This window comes from Xylocopa sonorina, chromosome 11 (genome assembly GCF_050948175.1).
Source record: "Xylocopa sonorina isolate GNS202 chromosome 11, iyXylSono1_principal, whole genome shotgun sequence".
Taxonomy (NCBI): domain Eukaryota; kingdom Metazoa; phylum Arthropoda; class Insecta; order Hymenoptera; family Apidae; genus Xylocopa; species Xylocopa sonorina.
Genome location: NC_135203.1, coordinates 1482925 through 1498139, shown reverse-complemented (window position 1 = coordinate 1498139; position 15215 = coordinate 1482925). Strand labels below are relative to the sequence as shown.

Below are 15215 nucleotides of genomic sequence, written 5' to 3'. Positions count from 1 at the left end.
TTCCGATAGGATTGTGAAATGAATAAACGCGAAAAATACTTACACCTTGCAGGTGGACAATAAAAACTGCTATCGGGGAGAATACGGCTTAACCTTGCTGGATTAACCTATAAATTTTTCCCACTTTTATTTTAATAGGAAATTTTTGATATTAAGTTATTAAATTTATTAAAAATTATTTGACAGTCGAATATTATTTAATATTTACATGTATATGTACGTATATAATTTTTTTTATAATTATACTTAGAAAAGTTTCTTGCCAATGTACAGTTCATTTAAACTGAAATCAGTGTGTGTAGAAGGTCCTCGGGAGTTTTTGAAAATAAGCTTTTTGGATTTTGGTATAAATTCTTTGGATCATGGCAGGCTTCGTATAATTGTTTATAAATGGCCACGATTACTTCGAAGGAACGTCTCTGGGTTATCGAACGATGGTTACTGCTTTGTAATAAACTTATTTGAGGCAGTAACAGTACATCTGGCATTACTAAAAATGCTTCTAATTTGTTCTATAAAAAAACATTGAAAACATAAAATGAAACTTATCATAATTAATATTCGCCTTTCGGGAATAAAATAAACGTACTGTGAATTCTTTTACACTTAAAGGATCCATGCCAGGAATAGAAGACAGTGGACCTTGTTCATAACCTTGCAAAATAGTATAAATTGAACCAAGGTTTAAATGAGCAACTAATGAACTGGCTTGCTCTGATGTAAGCGTATCGATTTGCGCATCGGATTGAGCCTAAAAAATTTACCAACTTGTCAACGATCAAAAACACAAAAAGTTTGTAAATTGAAATAAATCAATTACCTGCAACCTTTCTAATCTTTGATCCATGTACTCGTACAGTGCTAAAGTACATTGTATTTGATGCATACAATTTAAAAGATACACGGCCATGTCTACTGTAGGTAACCTCGATGCTGTTTCATTAACTTCTTGCAAAAGTGGATCAATAATACATGATACTATCTATAAATTATTCAATAAATAAGATTAAATGAAATATTAATTTTCTAACATAAATAAATATGGTAATACACACTTGTAACATATCTTTCTCTCTACCTTCTGCAATACTTGCTACAGAAAGAATTTCATTAAGAAGCGATAACAATCTGGAAACAGATGGAGCAGGCACTAAATCATTTCCTGGTGGTTCTGCACGTTCACCAAGCGCAATACGCGTCTCTTTTTGAAGTCTGCTAAGAAAACTTTTCTCACTCAATATTAATAAATCTGTCAATGTCGAATCCAACGTACTATCCGGTATCACTTGTTGGATTATTGCGTGATAAAATCTGAGAAGAGTTGTAACGGAATATAGTACTGTTGCTGGTGCATCCATGGATACAACATGTTCTATTCTTGATTTCAAGGGGTGACAAAGTCCTTCTGTGATATTGCTCAAAGACTGTCTCACTTGGTCTGACACGACTAAAAGAACATAATAAGAACTAAGAAAAATATATATGAAAGACAAACATTCAATTCCTACCTGTTTTATCACAGCCTTTCACTAAAATAAGAATATTCTCCTTTTCAATGGGTATAGCCTGATGAAGCCAAGCAAGCATATCGCCAATGTATCTTTTAGGATCATTTGCATGCATTTCAATAGGATTAGGTGTGCTACCATATCCTTCTCCTAATGTTAACGCATCTATAAAAGAGCCAACTAAAGCAGTTCTTCTAGCTGCACAGTATTCATCTAAAATATATCTAAAAAGATACATGTATAATACAATAAATGCAATACTGTGTACAGTAAAGTACGTATTGTAAACTATGATATCTTATATATGTTAAATTTTAAATGCATACTTAAATAAAACAGGTCTATCTTGTAATTTATTCATTGCTTTAATTAACAATGGTACTAAACGTTCATTTTCAATGTATTTACACTGATTCTGTGTCCACCTATATAGCCTTTCAAGAGCAGCCTCTTGCAACAGTGTCATCCTTTGCATAATATCTAAACCTAATGTTTGGTATCCCGATTGCATTAGTACTCTACAACTGCTATGAATCTCCTACAATTAAAGTATTTGTTATTGTCAATAAATCTTCAACTACGACATTCTTTTCGTTTACTTTACCTGAACACGATTAACTACAGAAAAAAATTCTTCTGTGATGGGCGATTCCCTGGTAGCACCATGTAAAACAGTTTGCTCAGCTGCAGTCAGTTGGAAATTTTTAATAAATGCATTTGCAACTTCCTGTTGCATTGACAAAGTTTGACTGAAAATTTAAACATATCTTGTACTTTTTACATAAACATACACAAGTTCAGCCAAGATTAATTTTGAACAATTCAACGTACCTTTTATTTTGAAGTTTTGCAGTTTGATCGATAAGCTGTGATGTTTGAGTTTTTGTAACTTGCAAATGATTTGTCATACATTGAACTGCAGCGTTCATCGCTAAAACGTCTTGATATATGTTGTCTAAAGATGATTTTACCTCTCTGAAGGCATTTAAAAATTCCTCATTTATTGCAAGACTTCTTCTCTCTATTTTACTACGCAAATTTCTACGAGAATTCAATGTATTCTCTGTGAAGAACGTAGATAGTTCTTTTAGAGCTTCTAATGTATCCTGAAAAAGCGCAATTTAAATGAAAATAACAATATTTTCTAACGATAATAAGTACATGTTTAACAATAGTTGCAATAAAGTGCAGCACAGTTACCTTGTCATGCTCCACTCTTGATTCGAGTAATTTATTAACTCTTCGAACTAAAGCATTGTTAGTATTTTTTTCACTCATTTTTAAATGTATTACTCTTTTCCCGTCAAATTCATCGAAGTATATAACCTATCTATCTCAGAAGTGTCACGTAGCAAAAGTACACACATCGCTATGTATATAAAGTTTATAGAACATGTACTCGATCGCGCATGCGCACAAGCTTAACGTAACGTGAATTTCTGACTACGAAACCGCACCTCTCAAGTGAACAAGAAAACCAATATTTTTTCCATCTATAAATTGTACTATTAAACCGTTTGCATATTAATTTTCCAATTATGATTTTATTTCTTTATCTGCTTGACGACAGGCGTGTATGCGCGCATGAGCGCGTGGAATTGCAAACGTGATCTAGTCGGCGGCAAATTAAAAATTCACTCCCATATCCGTGTTACCATTCTAGTTCACCATCTAAGTTACCCTAATTTCGCGGACAGTGTATATTTGCAAACTTTCAATATGTCATGTCAACGTTACTACTTTCCGTTTGTTAAATGACTCTATATTTATGGAAGGTGTGAAACTTTAATGGAACAAAAAATAAATAGATTATGATTTTATATTGCGGACATAGCTTACGTAGAAAAATGTTGTAAAATAACGGATTGTACTTATTTTTTGATATTGAGGTTAGTATTTTCTTTCGGATAAGGTGTACTAATATTAACGTTAAAATGTTACATTTGATTTTGGACAATTGGCACGTTAATGTAATGTTAAATTATTATAAAATATTATACCCATTGCTTTTGCATATTTTCTTTCCTTTTTCTTTGTATGATAAGTATGACACGTGTTTTTATAATTAATCTCTCGTTATTTGTACAAGCATGCTTTCAATGCATTCATATGCGACATTGAATGAATAGTATTTATTGTATAGTCTATGATCCATAACATTGCTTTATTTTATATTTTTATAATAATTTGATTTTCATTTTTCATTTTTTGTTTTTAAGTATGCATGGTTTCATTTAGTTTGTTGGGGTAAAATGTCCACGTCAGAGTCTGGTGTGGGATGTATTAGTGAAGTTACGCTTGCAATTAGTAAAGCAAGGGGTTCTCAATCAGGCACTGTAAGAGTACTCGATAGTCCGGATTCTGATGGATCTGGCCACTCAAATTCTTTTACTGTACAACGATTCAGTTATCCCAACAACGACAATGCAAATTCAGATATCTTACATCCTCCATTGACTAGTGACGATCTACGAATACCAATTGTTGGATATGAAGTAATGGAAGAGAGAGCTAGATTTACGGTTAGTCAAATTAAAAATCTACCATACTGTAATTATGTATTAATTTTTGTTATATTTAACATTCTATCATTCTTATTTTCCAGGTTTACAAATTACGAGTAGAATTAAAAAATGGAGACTGCTGGTTTGTATTTAGGAGATATACAGACTTTGTACGTTTGTTATCGCAGTTAAGGAGGCAAAAGATGCCAATTTTACAATTAAGTTTACCAAGGAAAAAGTGGCTTGGCGATAATTTTGCTCCAAGCTTTCTAGAAGAAAGGATACGTGGCCTTCAAGCATTTGTTAATGGCATATTAAGCAGTCCTCTTCTCATAGGAACTGCATGTGTTAGAGAATTTTTTTGTTTAGACGAACCTCCTGCCTTATCTGATACTGCTGAAGAATCTAGAGTAAGTATCTACGATGCAATTGATATCTACAATTTAAGTCTCGTTTGTTAGCGAACATGTGAGAAAAATCATTTTACTCTCCTTCAGGCAATATTTGAAGCATTAGAAGATACCATATATCATTTGAGACAGCAGTTAAGAGAAAGGGATGCTGCGCTCACAGCTGAAACAGCTTTATGCAATGAACTTCAGATAAAGCTGCATCAAATATTAAGGTAGTTAAATAGAATAAACATAAGTATAAGAAACACAAGTTACATGTATAATGAAACCGATATGTCTAAAGTACTAAACTAATGTTTCAGTGAAAGGCAAACTTGCCCAAAATGTGGTGCATCTCAATAATAGCTTGTTGTGAACTTCTTTTATAAGTTAATGTTGTGGTTTTATATATTATACAGAGACTGGTATAAATAGGCAGCTTTAGTTCTGCTATATTCGTTTTAATCACTACAGCATGAAAAAACACTATATATTCAAAATCAGTTAAAGATATCATTTTTCAATGCATTTCGTATACGTTTGAATACGTATTTTTTATTTTACCGACTTATACAAAATAACTTAATTTTTATATGAGGCAATATAATAAGATTCCTTAAGATAATAAGTACACTGAGCTTTCCTAGCGTTAAACTTTTATCTTAAATTTAAAAACGCCTTATCAAGGTGCCTTACTGTTTTAATAGGCAAATAGTTGTTTATAGCATATACTATGTAGTCAAAGTATTATAACTTGACTATAAATACATGCCAAAGTATGTTGACCTTTGGTATTTTATAAAATATATATTTTCTAGCACTTTACATCATGTTAGTAATGATTATGTTATTAGAACTATAATTGACATTAATTATACGTATTGTTATGGTAATATGGAAATATAAATTTTATTAAAACGTTTGATTATCTAGAATACTATGATATTTAAAGTAAATTTATGTAAAGATATAATAAATATTTCAGTTATACATTTATTGTATGTTAAACTCTGTAGCATAGTCAATATTTATTATATCTCCGCGGTTACATTATCAGATATTTTACAATACTGCACAGACATAAACAAAAATATTATTATAGCAACATGGAACTTTTCTAAGTAAAATATGTAAAATAAATAAAAATGTTATTCGACACTGCAGAACATAGTATGTCTTTTGATTTACATTTAATATAACGAGTAAAATTGCCGCGCCTTTGACGATGATAGCGATTGAGAAATGTAAAAGTCGCATTAAGTTATTGAACGCACCAGCGTAAACCATGCGAAATAATATAAATTCGGTTCTTAGATATATACAATTAAATGTGAAGTTAAATATTTTTTTGTCAGTCTTCTTTATCCGGAGCAACAACTAAACATAATGCCTGGATTAGGTACGTGAGCCTCACTGAAAAATAAAAAACAAGCAAAAAATTCTGTTACACGAGGTAGACCGTAATAAAATAAAATAAGATTTTAATCGGAACGTTTGATAAAATGCTGTTCCTGTGGTACTTACCCGCCAAAGTACTTCTAACTTTCTTATACACGTACGTATGATAGATACCGATACCGCAAAGGATAAATAACAATGCAAATAGGTATTTAGGCGATGGTTCGTGTACGATCGGTATTACAGCCAAGAAAATAGAAACGGCTAATACCAGCCAAGGTATAACGATCGGCACTGCGTACGGTCTTGGTGCATCTGGTTTCGTCCGTCGCATAATAATTAACGATAACATCGCGAGACCGTAAAATACCCAGGTCAGGAAACTGGCGAATTCGATGAGCGCGATGATGTTCCCCAAAAGCAGGCAGACCAACGATAATAATCCTTGAAGGGCCACTGCCGCAGCGGGTGTCATTTTTTCGACGTGTACGAAACTAAACACTCTGGGTACGTGGCCCTCGCTTCCAGCTACGTAGCAGAGTCTGGAGACACCGAATTGGATGCTAAGGCTGCATCCGAAAGTAGATAGGGCGACACCCAGTGGTATGAAGAAGCCCAACCAGGAGGGCAAAACCGTTTCCGCCCAAAGAACCGCCACAGCTGGAGCACTGATCATGTCCGGTATCGTTAAGGCGGCCATGTACATTAAATTCATCGAGACGTACAAAACGGTAATCAATGGTACCGCGATTATAATACTCCGAAGAATATTGACTTCAGGCTTTTGGATCTCTTCGGTAACGATTGCAGCTGAACTCCATCCGTCGTATGCCCACAATCCGCTGTAGAAGGCCAGCGCTACGTTACCAGGCGAGGTGGTGGTCCCGCGGAACGGATTCTTCAATAATTCTGTGTGTCCGGTGAGCAACCACCATATCCCGCCTCCGATTACGAAAACACAAGCGATTATTTTGCACACCGTGAATACATTTTGAACTTTCACGTACAATTTCACGCTGGTCAAATTGATGTACGTGATCAGGCTCAACGCGAGTATGGCTATGAGTTTTTTCAATTTGAACATCGACTCCTCGGGGAGGTCCGCCAGGTATCCGGAAAACGGCTGCACAATGTATTCAGCGAACGTCAACATGACCACTGCCACCTCCGCTGGTCGCAGTAGTATCACGTAGACCCAGGAACAAATGAACGCTGGTATTTCACCGGCATAACGATGCAAGGGTGAGAACGCCTCGATGAAGTACGCGTACTCGGCCCCGGATCGTGGTACCACCGTGCTCAATTCGGCGAACGCAAGAGCTCCTAGCAGAGATAGCAGCCCGCAGATAATCCAGACGATCAGACAAAAGCCGACGGACCCTGATCGTTCGAGAGCGCTGGTGGGAGACACAAAGATTCCGGAACCTTGAAGGAAATACGATATTCTGGTTAAAAGATCCGATCGTCGGATTCGATGTCATTCGACCCTTTCGCAATCCAATAAAATCGCGAACGATACAGAAGTAGAAATATATCTACATTTCATTTTTCAAATAAAAAAATACGTACTTCCTATTATTTACGCGTACGTATACCTACAGTTCAGTGATTACGTTACACGTAATTGACGTAATCAAAGCATGAAATTTATAACGGCATAATCAACAGCATGCTCGTGTGTTTCGTATTGAACTGCGAAAGAGTTAAAGGAATATAGAAACAATGTAATAGTAATGCTTCGTAAAAAAAAAAGTGAAACCAATCTTATCGTATTGGTTCCCTTGTAAATTTTGATAGGTATTATGTAATGTAGAACGAAAACAAAAAGCAGCGGATATACTTCAAAAGAAGATAAACACAAGCATGAAAATCTCTCTCTCTCTCTCTCTCTCTCTCTCTCTCATGTTAAATTTAGAAATGTACTTTTTTTTATCACGTTCTTTAAAAAAGCAAACACACAAGCTACTGGCAATTATCAAAATTTTAATTATATCGCTGATAAAAGTTACATTATTAGATCAAAATTAAGCGCGATAAATTCGTACAAGTCTGAAGTCTGCAAAGTTTGATTAAAATCTACTAGATCTACTTAAGAAGGATGCCTCGTAATGCTCGAGCGTGTAGGTCAATGATTAATCCTGATTAACCCCCTTAACTCGTAATCGTGCCAAAGCTCTGCGCATAATTACCGAAATGTTACGTCTATTTTTTTTCACCGCCTCTTTTTTTACACACATCTGCAACTACGTGTATACGAATGCCCCTTCAAACAAAAGGGACAGGAAGAATTTGAAATCACGCGTATCGTGCGGTAACGTGTATCCAACAAACTACAATTTTCGCTAATCTTGTTTCAACTAGATTGGCTGGATTATATACCAAGTAATCTATATGTTATTTGAGAAGTTTCATCTGATTGTATCATAATGTCTCAGATAAAATATCGTGTCTGAAGTATGTACTCTTGATTTATGAACTCGAAAAATACTGGGTTACCAGTTTGTCGACTGTACAATTTTTGCCACGTATATATTTGCTCGAAGCGTTCTCAAAGCTAATATTTACTTAGCGGATTTATCAAACTAAACTGTGGAAAATAATAATACTAAATGGCTATTACCGCGTAGAATTTACAGGCAAATTGCACAACTATTGAACGAGAATTAAGCGGTCCGATATATGCAATGAATATGTACTTGAATGACTAGAAACCGACTCTTCGTTGACAAAAGAATACTGTGAGAAAGTAACGGGAAATGCTTTCAATAGCTATTAAAGATGATAAACTACATCGTCGTTAGCATAAAGCTGAACCCCGTTCAGATTCAGATCCACGCAATTATGCAATTACAGTTAACAGTTCTTAAACACCGTGCTCAGAGGGATTCTACGGGTTTTTATTGCATTTTTGCGGTACTTTGAATCTCGTAATTGATGTTTGTTATTAATTATTGCATTCATACTTGTCTAAACTGAAGATAAATACCGATTTGAAACGAAATGTTATCTACTTCCACTGTGTTACTCGCGGAGTATAACGTGTACATAGTATATTTCATCATACTATATCCATTATATCAAGTATTGACAGAAGAAAGGAATAAAATATCTTTACGATGGTTCCAACACGCTTTCAACATATGGATAATTAAGTTTAGGTAGTGGCTACTGTTATCGTTCCTGAAACGAACTTGGAACAATATCGATATTGACTTACTATTCTCTGCGTTAATACGGTGATACTTTTATTCGTAATAATATATGTGTAAAACCAAGAAATTAAATGAAATATAACAATAATTTACAAATTTTTAATTAGCAATAAGAGTACAATGTTCGAATTCATTCACGAAGAATAAAATATTCTCAATTCATAAAGAAATAAAATTTCATTATGCAAGCATAACGCAATGAAGCAACGCTGATAATGCACAATATAGTTGTAATATTCGATGACTATTCGAAGCGTGTATTAATAAATCGAATGAAATTGGTCGAACTGTCAATACACACGAAAAGAGAAAGAGAAAGGATGAAAACGAAAAACAGCGAAACCAATAAATTCATGACGCTTAAGTCTGCGCAACGGACGTCGCGTTGTACCGGAAGAAAGCACTCGTTATTTAATATTTTCAATCAGACGTAACTGTGTGCACCGCGAAAGCTCGAAACGTCACCGTTGACCAACATTAATTCCAGTTTCAATTTTTATTACTTAATTGATTTCGCGTTCGGTCTTGCATACCAATCATAACAGCGACGATGATGCTCACTGCACTGAACAGGCCTAGTTCGCGTTTCAGTGCAATCCTTTCATTTCCTTTTTCCTCGGCTTGTCCCATTTTGAACGAATACGAATTAAATTCCCGACGAGAACCGATTACCCGCGGACTATCTAATTCACCAGCACTGTCGCGTACTATCTTTTTTTATTTCTTTTTTTTTTTTTTTTTTTTTTTTTTCTTTCGAACTCAAAGATACATCACGCGAGCCGTACGCCTGATTATTCTAGACCGCCTTCGATCGGCTCAGCGTACAGTCCGCGTAACGAAGACGCGAATCGGCTTCCTCGTGGCTTAGAGCCGGATCGAAGACAGTGCGTAACGTTATCGGAAGATGCCCAGAACGAGACTGAAGTGTTAACGGGTCAGCTGGTCGGTTATTTCTACAGGCGCACGATGGTTCCCCTGATAAGAGTACTCTTCGTACCCTCGCCACGGAACCGATATCTTTGACGATCGGTACCCGAGCCACCAGCTCTGACGAATCTACAGGGCCTTGTCAAATATCACCGAAATCTCACCGAATGGGAGATCGCGTTTCGTAGAGCGGCAATGCATAGAGGCTCGATGCCTCCCTTTCGCGACGAATGAATAACAGTCGTATGATTAATGGGCGTTAAAAGAACTGTTTGCATAAAATTTACAGACTCGAGGATATATCTGTGCGCGGACGGTACGTGCGTCACCTTTTGGTAATCAGTTACATTTCGGAGCGTATTACGATGTTTCGGGTACAAAAAGGTATATTCGATAAGATAATCCGGATTCCGCACGATCTTTGTGAAATATTGGCAACAGGATGGAAACCAATATCTCGTCAACGCACGTTTTTCAGTGACCTCGTTGTTTCCATGGTCTTTCATCGATGAGTTACTATTCGGTCATATTTCCTCGGGGTTCAGGCTTATGCGTCATGTAATTTCATCGAAAACGCATTTACGTGTTTACCGAAGATAGGGTAAATTTTTGAAAAGGAGATAATGGCATTGCACGCAAAGTTGCATGCGTTGATTACATCGTTTACTCGGATAGCATCGTTATATCTGAAGAGACAGGATAATCTTATAAGATTATAATTTGATGGATTTTGCCGAGTTTTTATCCTTACGTGACAATATTTTATTATATGTGATACCTAACAACCGCTGAAGTTTTTACATACTGCTTCTTTAAATATCTCTCGAGGGAAGAATTCTCCCCTCGATATTTTTAGCTCACTAAAACATAAATTAACGATTGTAACGAAAGTTGTACAGAAATTGCAAAAGACGAAACTTAAATCAAATTAAAATAGAATGCGTGCGGTATAACTTTAATCTCTTATAATATGTTTGAATTAATGGTACAACGTACACGTGTCTTCCGCGTTCGAACTGGAGAGAAAGAGAACGTGCGTTTTGAAACGATGCGGTAAAAATATTCCCGCGACTTTTGTGGCCAACCATTTATATTTAAACTTGAATTTGCGCTATATAGAAAAGACAGTAATAACTAGAACTAACAAATGTGTATACCTCGATTTTATTTGATGTTCTGTTTTACGTGTTCATCATTCTGTTTGATAGATAATTAGGTTAAGACACGCATAACCTATCGAATACAGAAAACGTTTAGCAATGGAAAACGATGAAAAAAGATGTCAAGACGAAGAACCTAGTGAATTTTATTTTGAATCTGATCACCTAGCATTGAAAGGGAATAAAGATTATACCACACTTTTAAAAACAATTGTTATTCTTGAGGCGCAACGTGTTCAAGCTATAGAAGATTTAGATAAACTTTTGTCGATTCGTTCTAAAGCACTGAAGAATCCAATATCTTTTGTAGCTCAAATACAAAATGGTGAGTTGCCTGAATTACCAGGACCGCAAAAGATTGCAGAAATACCTTACATCGATTGGACACAATATAACATAACTGCACCTGATATGCGTATTAGACCACAAACTAGGCATGGACACATTTTGCCCCATATACAAACAAAAGCAGAACAAGAAAATGGAAAGGTATGTTACATTCTCTATGTATCTGATTAAAAAATGTTTCGTACTTATCATCGACTAGGATTCGATTAGATTTTAGTAAGAGGACGTGCATTCGACGAAAGTAAACCAGAGACCTTCAACCAATTGTGGACAGTAGAAGAACAAAGAAGATTAGAAGAACTTTTAATTGAATATCCACCTGAGGAAGTAGAAATGAGAAGATGGACTAAAATAGCTAATGCTTTAGGTACATTAATAATAAACTGTGGGTGCTTACACATTTATGGGAAATTTAAAAATACAAATACCTACAGAATGCCTGTAATATATAAAAATGTAGAAAATAGTCAGTGCACCAAAACAAAATACAGATTGCAATATTTAAGTTTTATTTCTTCAAAAAGATTTGAAAATTTCTACACATATAGAAAATCTGATTAGTAATCTTTTATCTAATTTAATTCAAAGATTAAATTTAATTTTTATCTAAAGGTAACAGAACTCCAAAACAAGTGTCTAGTAGAGTCCAAAAATATTTTATTAAACTCTTAAGAGCTGGGTTACCTATACCTGGACGTGGTCCTAAAATGAAATTCGATGCTAAAAAAGGAATGGGTCATAGACATCAGCGTAATAATTATTCGCTGTTCCGACGTTCTACATTCTTTCCACACCAAGACATGTCTTTCGCAATACCTGATGAAAGTAAAGAACAGTTAATTACAGAGGAATCTGTATGTATTATTTTCATTCTTATTGTTTTATACAAATTTAACTTGTGATGCGTTACTTATTTAATCATTTATGTTTATATAGGAAGATGATGCTGGGAATAGTATTATTGATGATAATCCCGAATTGAGACATATAGAATTATTGAGGCAAGTGAAGACTGAGAAAGAACAAAATTTGTCTCCTGTCTACAAGCATATCGGACACAAGGTAGATATGTAAATTACTTTTCAAATTGTTCTGTAGAAACTAAACCATCAATAATTCTTGTCTTTACAGTGTTCGATATGTGGGGAGGATCCTCTAACAGGTACAAGATGGCATTGTACAGAATGTCAAGATGGAATTGATTTATGTGGTGATTGTGCAGTGGCACAGCTAGAAGCTGAAAAACCACTACATGATACACTACATAGACTAACTCCTATAAAACCACCCCAATATACTAAAAGTTATGATTTAGATTATTTTCCACAAAGTTTCAGCAATTGTTCTTACAATTATTTAGATCCCAACTTTTTACCCGAATAATTATCATTTTATTATATAAATGGAATTTTATATTATATTCTTATAAAATAAAATGTAAAAATAATTGAACATACTAAAATATTAGTACTTTTATAAAATTATGTTAAGTGCTTGTGAATTTCACGTCTTGTGTGTCGGTGGATTCATCAGCTCGTAAAATGCTGCACTGTTTAAATTTTGAATTAATCCTCTTTTTACATTCGTTAAATGTATTATTTTTTATACTTTCTCGAATAATCTTGAAAAATTCGAGATACTGATGTACATTGTGCCTAAAAATATAAATCGATGTGTGCGTAATGTAATATTAAACAATCTATTCGCGATAACGATAATGATATGTGTAACTTACATCATCAAAAGGACCGTAGATAGCATTTCTTTAGTATTACATAGATGATGTAAGTATGCTTTGGTATGATTTTTACATGTAAAGCATTCACAATGAGAGCATATAGGAGAAAAATCATCTGCATACCTGCAACATAATATTTGTACCAGATAAATTTAATATAGAAAAAGGATGAAATTTATTTATTATTATAACAGAAGAATAATTATATAAACTTATTTTTGCACATATTACCTCTCTTCAGTAAATGATATTACATGTCCTACATTATTACAATTATTGTGATTACATAAAAAAGTTAAAGCTTCAAAATTTTCAGTAATTACATAAGGATATGATGTATCAAATATATCTACGCCTAATTCGACAAGAGCTAATACTGTTACAGGATTCCAGCAACCCATTGATACTTTCAACCTTTCAGCTGGTAGTAGATTCTGCAATAAATACAGTCTATGAAAAAAATAGAATATGTATGCATATATATGCTTACTTACAATCGTGTATTCAACTACATCTTTGATCTGTTCCAATGGTATATTCCTTACATCTAATCCATTATTATGTAATCCATCAATAACATACCCTATTAAAGGTTTGTCTTTTAAGTAATTTATTGATAATTTTCTAGTTTCTTTATCATAGCCACCTTCAATTGCACCTAATATTTCTGAAGATTTTAACATTTTAGATGACGAATGCTTCGTAAAGCATTGGTCAAAGAATGTTATACTACGTTGTACAGCTTTCGACATTCTTTTCCTACTACTGTTGATATTAGTATCTCCATCGCACAAGGCAACATACATGTCTGGCTTAAATGCCTCGACAATATCCATATATTTACTAGCTGTTATTACACGTTTACCATTTCTTGTCCATATGGGAATTGAATCAGGTTCGTGGAAACCAGAAGGTGTAGTATAAGCCGGATCGTGTATTGTAAGAAAATTGATATGCTCCTAAACAAAAAATTTATTTGTCACAATTTTATAAATAAAATTAATCCTGTTAAATATCTGTATAATAATATTTTATACCTTCATGCCAACGAAGGTTGCAAAATCGGTACTAGTATCTTTTATTGATTCGAACATCGAAACTGTTGAAGTAAGCGAGACGGACAACATTTGTGGAATCGAAGTAACCATTTTGAACACATCCTTCGTTAAATGCGGGGTACTACCTCCCTAAAGAAGAGAAAGAAGTGTAACTTGAAATAAAATTACTCTGAGTTTATCACACTTTGAATCATTTTACCTTTGTATAAACAAGAGCAAGAGGAGTTTCAAAGCTACCATTAGGAATTCTTTCAAACTCTGTTAACATCCCAACGCGGGCGGCACATGACTTTATTGAATTAGTAGTAAATTTCATACCAATTGCTATTAATACTTATTACTATTCGTTGGAAAGTTAATTTAACAATTATTTTACCCGAATATAGTCGAACAGTTGAATACTACTATTGAAAATAACCTCAGAAAAAATCACATTGTAAGTCTATTGTACATAATATGGTACAACCACTGACGAAATAAGCCATAGAGAATAGATTATTCCCATTACAGAATTTTGTATTCTAAACTCTAATTTACCGATCGTGCAAAAAGAAGTGTAACTTTTGTTATATGCCAGCAACGAATTGTACGAAAGAACATTATCGCATCGAAGGCCTCTTTAGGCCCCGTACTTTTTCACGTTCGCATCTTTTTACCTGAATCGCCTTGATGGTGTTCAATTGAATATGTTACCTGTTTCTAAACTCTTCGTCCTAAAATATCGAAGATAAAAGAAAACATGCGGTTTCTTAACACGATCGGTAATTCAGGTCATAGTACTGTATACAGGTCAGTCACTGTATATCCGACAGCTGGTTGGTGGTACTGTTTTTCTCCCTTGAATTGAATTTATACCATTTAATATCTTTTATTGGACATTTTGATTCCAGTAGATGGCGCTTAGAAGAGCAATTAGGAGGAAACTTTCTCTCTACACTTTTTCTTTCCTCTCTCATACTTTTCTCATTGC

At 34.4% G+C, this 15215-nt stretch overlaps 5 protein-coding genes across 7 annotated transcripts; 2 read left to right on the top strand and 3 right to left on the bottom strand.

Annotated features, from left to right (window-relative positions):
- Positions 1 to 151: 151 nt before the first annotated feature.
- Cog6 (conserved oligomeric Golgi complex subunit 6) lies at positions 152 to 2922 on the bottom strand. Of its 2 annotated transcripts, XM_076904882.1 has the most exons (9): positions 2709 to 2914; positions 2340 to 2614; positions 2113 to 2257; positions 1835 to 2046; positions 1509 to 1732; positions 1056 to 1447; positions 821 to 982; positions 590 to 751; positions 152 to 512 (listed from the first exon to the last, which is right to left on the bottom strand). In XM_076904882.1, the coding sequence occupies exons 1-9, from the start codon at positions 2784 to 2786 to the stop codon at positions 279 to 281; spliced, it is 1884 nt and encodes a 627-aa protein (XP_076760997.1). In that variant the 5' UTR covers positions 2787 to 2914; the 3' UTR covers positions 152 to 278. The 2 variants fall into 2 exon arrangements, with proteins under 2 accessions (XP_076760997.1, XP_076760998.1); XM_076904883.1 differs by lacking the exons at positions 152 to 512; positions 590 to 751; positions 821 to 982 and having other exon boundaries at positions 1062 to 1212; positions 1287 to 1447; positions 2709 to 2922.
- A 334-nt stretch (positions 2923 to 3256) lies between these two features.
- Positions 3257 to 5402, top strand: Snx16 (sorting nexin 16). Of its 2 annotated transcripts, XM_076904681.1 has the most exons (5): positions 3257 to 3397; positions 3728 to 4030; positions 4114 to 4422; positions 4510 to 4637; positions 4728 to 5402. In XM_076904681.1, the coding sequence occupies exons 2-5, from the start codon at positions 3761 to 3763 to the stop codon at positions 4765 to 4767; spliced, it is 747 nt and encodes a 248-aa protein (XP_076760796.1). In that variant the 5' UTR covers positions 3257 to 3397; positions 3728 to 3760; the 3' UTR covers positions 4768 to 5402. The 2 variants fall into 2 exon arrangements, with proteins under 2 accessions (XP_076760796.1, XP_076760795.1); XM_076904680.1 differs by lacking the exon at positions 3257 to 3397 and having other exon boundaries at positions 3679 to 4030.
- LOC143429186 (b(0,+)-type amino acid transporter 1) lies at positions 5329 to 9727 on the bottom strand. Its single transcript, XM_076904672.1, has 3 exons — positions 9548 to 9727; positions 5929 to 7227; positions 5329 to 5817 (listed from the first exon to the last, which is right to left on the bottom strand). The coding sequence occupies exons 1-3, from the start codon at positions 9642 to 9644 to the stop codon at positions 5756 to 5758; spliced, it is 1458 nt and encodes a 485-aa protein (XP_076760787.1). The 5' UTR covers positions 9645 to 9727; the 3' UTR covers positions 5329 to 5755.
- Positions 9728 to 11162: 1435 nt separating this feature from the next.
- Positions 11163 to 12911, top strand: LOC143429190 (ZZ-type zinc finger-containing protein 3-like). Its single transcript, XM_076904676.1, has 5 exons — positions 11163 to 11590; positions 11660 to 11816; positions 12062 to 12303; positions 12386 to 12511; positions 12581 to 12911. The coding sequence occupies exons 1-5, from the start codon at positions 11201 to 11203 to the stop codon at positions 12830 to 12832; spliced, it is 1167 nt and encodes a 388-aa protein (XP_076760791.1). The 5' UTR covers positions 11163 to 11200; the 3' UTR covers positions 12833 to 12911.
- A 24-nt stretch (positions 12912 to 12935) lies between these two features.
- LOC143429188 (queuine tRNA-ribosyltransferase accessory subunit 2) lies at positions 12936 to 14806 on the bottom strand. The gene is made up of 6 exons (XM_076904675.1): positions 14445 to 14806; positions 14225 to 14374; positions 13682 to 14146; positions 13419 to 13621; positions 13185 to 13310; positions 12936 to 13104 (listed from the first exon to the last, which is right to left on the bottom strand). Exons 1-6 carry the CDS (start codon positions 14559 to 14561, stop codon positions 12936 to 12938), a joined length of 1230 nt encoding a protein of 409 aa, XP_076760790.1. The 5' UTR covers positions 14562 to 14806.
- Between the last annotated feature and the right edge of the window lie 409 nt (positions 14807 to 15215).

Bases quoted from the DNA above. Each gene is read 5' to 3' on its own strand.
- Snx16 (XM_076904681.1), top strand. From the start codon at position 3,761: ATGTCCACGTCAGAGTCTGGTGTGGGATGTATTAGTGAAGTTACGCTT. The intron at 4,423-4,509 runs GTAAGTATCTAC...ACTCTCCTTCAG, and splicing joins ATACTGCTGAAGAATCTAGA to GCAATATTTGAAGCATTAGA. The intron at 4,638-4,727 runs GTAGTTAAATAG...CTAATGTTTCAG, and splicing joins AAGCTGCATCAAATATTAAG to TGAAAGGCAAACTTGCCCAA.
- Cog6 (XM_076904882.1), bottom strand. From the start codon at position 2,786: ATGAGTGAAAAAAATACTAACAATGCTTTAGTTCGAAGAGTTAATAAA. The intron at 2,047-2,112 runs GTAAAGTAAACG...CTTTAATTGTAG, and splicing joins CTGTAGTTAATCGTGTTCAG to GAGATTCATAGCAGTTGTAG. The intron at 1,733-1,834 runs GTATGCATTTAA...GTATCTTTTTAG, and splicing joins GATAGACCTGTTTTATTTAA to ATATATTTTAGATGAATACT.
- LOC143429190 (XM_076904676.1), top strand. From the start codon at position 11,201: ATGGAAAACGATGAAAAAAGATGTCAAGACGAAGAACCTAGTGAATTT. The intron at 11,817-12,061 runs GTACATTAATAA...TTTTATCTAAAG, and splicing joins TAAAATAGCTAATGCTTTAG to GTAACAGAACTCCAAAACAA. The intron at 12,512-12,580 runs GTAGATATGTAA...TTGTCTTTACAG, and splicing joins ACAAGCATATCGGACACAAG to TGTTCGATATGTGGGGAGGA.
- LOC143429188 (XM_076904675.1), bottom strand. From the start codon at position 14,561: ATGAAATTTACTACTAATTCAATAAAGTCATGTGCCGCCCGCGTTGGG. The intron at 14,375-14,444 runs GTAAAATGATTC...TCTCTTCTTTAG, and splicing joins TTGCTCTTGTTTATACAAAG to GGAGGTAGTACCCCGCATTT. The intron at 13,311-13,418 runs GTAATATGTGCA...ATTATGTTGCAG, and splicing joins ATATCATTTACTGAAGAGAG to GTATGCAGATGATTTTTCTC.
- LOC143429186 (XM_076904672.1), bottom strand. From the start codon at position 9,644: ATGGGACAAGCCGAGGAAAAAGGAAATGAAAGGATTGCACTGAAACGC. The intron at 7,228-9,547 runs GTATGCAAGACC...ATTTCCTTCAAG, and splicing joins CATCGTCGCTGTTATGATTG to GTTCCGGAATCTTTGTGTCT. The intron at 5,818-5,928 runs GTAAGTACCACA...TTTATTTTTCAG, and splicing joins AGTTAGAAGTACTTTGGCGG to TGAGGCTCACGTACCTAATC.